We start from the raw sequence: 6,551 nt of genomic DNA on the forward strand, positions 1-6,551 counted from the left end.
AAGACATCGTCTTTTCATGTCGAAGACACGGGTTCGATTCCCGTAAGGGATAGGTACTCATTCCCATCCGCTTTCAGTTAGTGTTCATTGCTGAGTGATCGCTCGCTATCTGGCTGGAAAAGATGCAAGCTTGAATAATATGATAATAGATAAAAAAATTAAGAAATATTTATAAATTACATTACAAATAAATATTTTTATGTATAAAATATTTTAAAAATTGAATACATGTAATGTCGGGTTGGTTTGGTTCGGTTTGACTTTTTTTTTTGCTAAAACCAAACCAATTATGATCGGACTTTTTTTTTTCAACACCAAACCAAACCAAGTCAAACCAAACCACCAGTGGGATTTTTTTCTCGGTTTGACTCTGTTTATCGGTTTGGTGCGATTTGTCGGTGTTAGGTCTCATTCAGTTAAATAGGCTTTCTTTTCTGGGAGGATTGTGGGAAAAATGGTATATATACATATAAAATATAAAATTATTATTCTTTATTCCTTTTCTATGCTTATACTTAAAATATGTAAGTTATGCATAGAGATTAAACATATTTCTAATTTTTTTTTATAGAACTGTATAATTTTTTTTTTATATATAAGATGTATTTTTTTTAATAGACTAATATATGATTTTATACACACAATATCTATATCTATATCGACACTCATTACCTACCATCATCATGCTAATACACATTAAGTTCAAATATCTTACCAATTGCATATCAAATTCAAATAAATTAATTATAGAGGAGAAATGGACTGTTATTCCAACCTTATTATTTAATTTCTTTATGCTTACTACTATTATGCTAACTAACCTCAAAAGAAGGATGATAATTAAGTAACTTTGGCAATTGAAGGCAAAATCAGAAATCACAATAAGACACTTTTTTCTTTCTTTTATTATATAACCAAACAGATTGTTTAATAATATAAATGATTTTTAAAATTGTACACTCATTAGCATGGGTATAGGCGCAAAGAGCGTGCCCGGAAATTAATAACAAAGAAATAACATGAACTATGCAACAACAGTTTTTAACGGAAAAAAAAGTGTAAACCCGAATAACTTTCCCAGAAAAAAATCAAAAGAATTCCCTTTATACATATTATAAGATGATCTTCAAATTGGCAATGAGGGTTAATCCAAGAATTATCATCCACAAATTGCTTATCGATGATCTTAAACTGTCTGATCCACTGCAGACCAGCTTGTGATCATGGTATGAGCATACTTGTTTTTTCCTGCAATTTCAACATATCAAATTTACTCCTTTTGCTTTTTAAGTAGGCGTTTGACCATAGAAACAAAAAAAAAAAAAATCACTTTTTTTGGAATTTTGGGAGTTGGAGTTGTGCTTGACCATAGTTTTTATAAATAGTATTTTTTTTGTTGAAATGTACTTGTTTTGGTTGTGAAAAAAGTGAAAAACTTGAAAAACAGGGTTTTCTTGTTTTTCAAATTTCAAATACAACTTGAAGTTGTATTTGGAATTTTCATAGCCAAACACTAATTTTTGAAAAAAGTGAAAAACTTTTCCAGAAAAAAGTGAATAATTCTTCCGACCAAACGGGTCCTAAATTTCATTTGGATAAAAGGTAAGGAAGATTGTGTCATAAAAGGAGAATTTTGTACCCTGGATTAAGAAAATCCTCTTAATCCATTTTCTCTTCGATTATTATGAACAATAAATTTCTCCGTCAATGTATGTTTACTTGAATCTCGTTTTAAGAATTAATAAACTCGTGAATGAAAGCATTTATTTAAGAGGTGCAACTAGATATTTAAATGAACAAAGTAGGGATACAATTTTTTTTTTTTTTTTTTTGGCAATTTCTGTTTCTTAGTTATGACGAGTAGTCTTGCCACGTTCTTCTAGATTCACATGATCATTTTGCTGGGGTGAGTGTGTGTGTATATACACTTTGGTTTGAGGGACATGCAAAAATATCCCTTTTTTTTTTTTTGCAAAGAGCATTTTATCCCTCGAGTGAGACTTTCCGGTGTGAATTCAGATTAGTCAGCCTAAAAAGTAGGGCTGGGCATAAATACCGAAAATCGAAAAACCGAACCGAACCGAACTAGTTCAGTTCGGTGTTTGGTGTCCATCGTCAAAAAACCGAAACCGAAATAGCCGAACCGAAGTTTGATAAAACCGAACCGAAAAACCGAACGCACACCGAAATTTAATACATTAGCCAAAAAAATTAAAATAGTCCAGACCCATTAAGTTTAAAGCAAAAAAAACTCAATTGTAATAAGTCCTCTTTTGCATTTGTATCCCTAATTTTCCACTTCAATTGAAAAAATTAAATATCCTTAACAAAGAAAGGTAACTAGGATGTCTCTTTAGGATTAATGTATGTCCTTTATGTGTTTTCTTAATTATTCTTACGGTATGTATATAACACCTAGTAATCCTATGTCATGATTATAGTTTTCTGTTTTTGTGTATCCTGTTTGTTTGATTTTGATTTCAATTTATCAGTTTTATGTTTTATTGCTTTTGAGAATATGAATCAGTGTCAATGGAATCGCTTTTAATATTATACTAAAAAAACCGAATTGAAAAAATCGAAACCGAACCGAACCGAACTTTAAAAAACCGAAATCGAAAGAACCGAACCGAACTAGTTTGGTTCGGTGTTTGGTGTCCACCTTCAAAAAACCGAACCCGAAATAGCCAAACCGAAGTTTGATAAAGCCGAACCGAAAAGAAATCGTGAAAAGAAAGAGAAAAGTAAATTAAAAATAAGAGAAATGAGTTTATTTCAACATACCTTGAGGTGCAAAAGCCAATAACATAGTCGGTCCCTGAGCATGTAAAAATGCTAGTTGGATCATCATATGCATAACTATAAGCAGCGGGACAAACTTCCTTGAATTTCTTGGAATAAAACGTAGGTTGACAAGTCGTTGGATTTCCATAATTACCCCTACAACAATACTCATCTGTGTTAAAGACATCACAAGCACTCCTACATGCAACAACTTTTCCATTTTTCTTAACAGCAAGTTCCTTGGGGCAATTGTCTCTTAAATCACCATTACAACCAGCAACACTACAATTTCCTTTACCATTAAGTGGTGTAACGCTTATTGGCACGTTAAATCCATCGACAAGACTAACATCGTAAAAATCGAGTGAAGCAAGGGTAAATTCGGCAAGTGAAGCCGGGGTTTTTCCCGTACCCGAACATTTGAGAGATGGACCACAATCACCCGTTTGGCATGACCCCTTACCGTTTTTGTCAAAATTGCAACCTGTTCTACCCCAAATTCTGCCTTGAAAACCAACAGGTGCAGTGAAAATCATGGATTGACCCGGTTTTAGAGTAAATCCACCATCGTTGAAGTTGTCCCCTGGGAAAACACCTGGCCAAATCGTCTCTTTACAATGGTTTATTATGGTGAAAACTCTAGCAGACTCAGAGAATTTTATTACACCTGTCATACAAATTTAGAGTAAGTTGCTATGAAGTCTGGGGTGGACAGGTTTGGCATAATGCAGTAACGACTTTGGCTTAAATCCTGTATTTCTATTAAAAAGTTATTGAATATACATACAAATAATCTATTCGAACCCAGTAAATAAAATGAGTCGTGATTCAGAACCCTTAAATCAAAAATTCTAACTTCGCCTATGTGTGGAGTGATCTCGTTGAAAAAATTGAAAGATTATTGTTTCACGTATTGTTACGTGCACTTTCATAGAGTCGTGGACTCGTGGTTGCATATAATCATCATTTTCTTCGGTTGATTATAAGTTTTGGGATACTGATACACATATAATTATTTAGAATTACTTGTAAAGGATGTATAAAATTTGATAACAAACTAATAGTGTTACATGACATGCGCGAAAAAGATTATAACTATATGGTAAATGAGTATTCAGTTTTGAAACAATTTGAATAAATAAAGAAGAGGAGAAAACCAATGATTGCAACCGAAAGACGGAAAAAGATGGAAATGGGTATAAGCAATTAAGCATGCAGCTAGGTTCGCTAATTTCGAGAAAACGAGATCTCTTGCCCTCTTATAATTTGAATAGAATAAAATGACATTTTCAGAACTATTATGTGTTTTTTTTCCAGATCTGTTATGTATTAAAAAATGAAAATCTCTTCTAAAAAGGTAAAAAATATAAAAATATTTGTAAAGGGCTAAAAAACTATTTCTCTCCGCTAATTTCTATAGAGTTTCTACAAACAACATTCTTTTTTCACAAATTTGATTATCATACTACATATTTTAATATCTATAAGCATTTAACAGTAAACACAATTATTATTATTATATAGTAACTTGAGCTTATTAAATAAATTCATAAAGTTTAAGTTCTGAATCCATCCCGTATAATGAGTTTCGTTCTACCTCATTAGACGTTCCTTTACAATAAAAAAAAAGGGTGCACATTTCTTTAGTGCGTGTTGGAAGATGGTTTGTATAGTGCAACATATATATTCGTTTTTAGCTTTGGTTTTTTAACATTTTAATTTAGTAGAGGTCATGGGCATTAAAAGAATAAGACTAATTGTGGAATACTACTTTTTTAACTTTAACTTCAAATAGCTTATTTTTCCAAACTTCAACCATTTATCTATCAAATACCTTTTGAAAGTTTCTAAACCAAGCTTCACCAGTTCACAGTCCACATGGTACAATCTGATGATGGATTGATTCAAATGTAACACACAATTACATTTTCTTTTGTTAATTCAATAAATGTGTCAGATACTTGAAAAAGAATACGAAGAAAACCAAATAATTATTTTTTGGGTTTGGAAGGGGCAATAAGGGGCAGAAATGGATTTTTGGCCCTTTACAAACTTCTTTTAGTTTTATGACATTTTTACAAGAGATCTTCATTTAAACACATAAGAGATATGAAAGAGACATTTTCTTCTATTCAAATTGTAAGAGGTCAAGAGATCTTATTTCCTCAGGGCAATATAAATTCAGAAATTTTAATAAGAGAATTCAAAAAACTATTATAAGTGACAGAAAGCAATTTCTGAATCACCTTAACTACTGCAATAAAAGTTTCTCTTGTGTTAAGGCCGCAAAGGTACTAAAAAGTTTGTATTACTTACAGGTATAACTTTTTTGGGGAAGGGATTCAATTGAGGTAAAATAAACCGCTTAAGCTAGTAAATAGAAACATGAAAACACTACCTGATAAAAGAAATAAACTGAGCAAAACTCTTTGAAGAAGAACTAGATATGAAGCCATTGTCTTTTCCTTTTCTGTAAAACTTTGTTAGTTTTGCAAAACATACAGCAGTGGGTGAATGAATAAATAAGGTACGTAAAAGGAATGTGTATGAAAAGAGGCAAGTTGAGGTTAAAAATAAAATTAGAAAAAATTCCTTTTCCAAGTCTATGGCTTGAAGATTAATGAGATTCCATTCCATCCTTCAGCATATGGGAAGTACTCACCACTCATCAAGTGCTCCTTTTGCATCAAGTTAATGGACCATAATTAATATAATTATTACTTCCATATCTTGGCCTAATTGTTAATATTAATTAGTTTAACCTGATGCAAAGATAAAATTTCAAGAAATACAACATAGTCATCATCATCATGGGCGGCTGAAGGGTTAAGCATCTCAAGCAGTGCTTTAGGCACCATATTTTTGGGGCCCCATTTTTTTTAATAACAAGTTAATATGTTAAATTTTTCTTTAATTTTTTTTAAACGTTTTAAAGGAGAAAATGATTTTTTTCATTATAAAAAGAAAGGTGAGACCGTTGAACATAATTTGGAAAATGGTATGGTCCTTTCAGTAAATGTGTCCTTTTAGGAATCACTCTAAGTGCACACATTTTTGAACTTCTTATTCAGCCGATCATATAATTGAGCCATTTTTGAATGTCATATAACGGAAGGAGGACAAATTTAATCTAATAAGTGAAAGCAGGACATTTTGAACCCTTTCGAATACGTTAAGGACATTTTTGACCCTTTCCCGTCGAAAAAATTAAATTCACCTCGGCTTGGATTAGTAGTTCCTAAGTTTTCAAAGATGATAATTTTTTCATAAATCATCAAAATGGGTATTCAAACACTTCCTAATCAAGTCTTGAAATTCATGCAATTGTTTCATCTGCGACATTGACTGCTCTTAATCTTGAAATGAGTCAACAATTAGTAGATGTCTTAAAATCTTCTGCAATATGTTCCACTTCATCTGGGATCGCGTCAAGGTTGTATGGTGGAAACTAGGGGGTAGACTAACTACGTCACTAGCTAGAACAACACCCAAAAGTACAAATCAAGAATATATGAATTTTGATAAAAGTTTTAATTTTTGTCTTCGTATATTTTTAACTTAAAGGGCCCAATGGTGTGTTTGATATGGATTTTTTCCAATATTTGCTTGTTTGGTTGGTCAAAATGTATTGGAAAATATTTTTTCTAGGAAATAGATTCTTTAAAAATGAGGAATATAACTTCTAATGGAAGTAAAGAAAACAATTTCGATAACTGACATTGTATAATAATTGTCACCTCCCCATCAACTAACCCCCACCTCTTGAC

General features: G+C 31.8%; 1 protein-coding gene across 1 annotated transcript; it reads right to left on the bottom strand.

The window, feature by feature from the left end:
- Positions 1–872: 872 nt before the first annotated feature.
- On the bottom strand, positions 873–5,291 carry LOC132627055 (pathogenesis-related thaumatin-like protein 3.5). Its single transcript, XM_060342131.1, has 3 exons — positions 5,183–5,291; positions 2,785–3,451; positions 873–1,248 (listed from the first exon to the last, which is right to left on the bottom strand). The coding sequence occupies exons 1-3, from the start codon at positions 5,238–5,240 to the stop codon at positions 1,113–1,115; spliced, it is 861 nt and encodes a 286-aa protein (XP_060198114.1). The 5' UTR covers positions 5,241–5,291; the 3' UTR covers positions 873–1,112.
- Positions 5,292–6,551: the final 1,260 nt, after the last annotated feature.

Source organism: Lycium barbarum, chromosome 2 (assembly GCF_019175385.1).
Source record: "Lycium barbarum isolate Lr01 chromosome 2, ASM1917538v2, whole genome shotgun sequence".
In the NCBI taxonomy this organism is placed as follows: Eukaryota; Viridiplantae; Streptophyta; class Magnoliopsida; order Solanales; family Solanaceae; genus Lycium; species Lycium barbarum.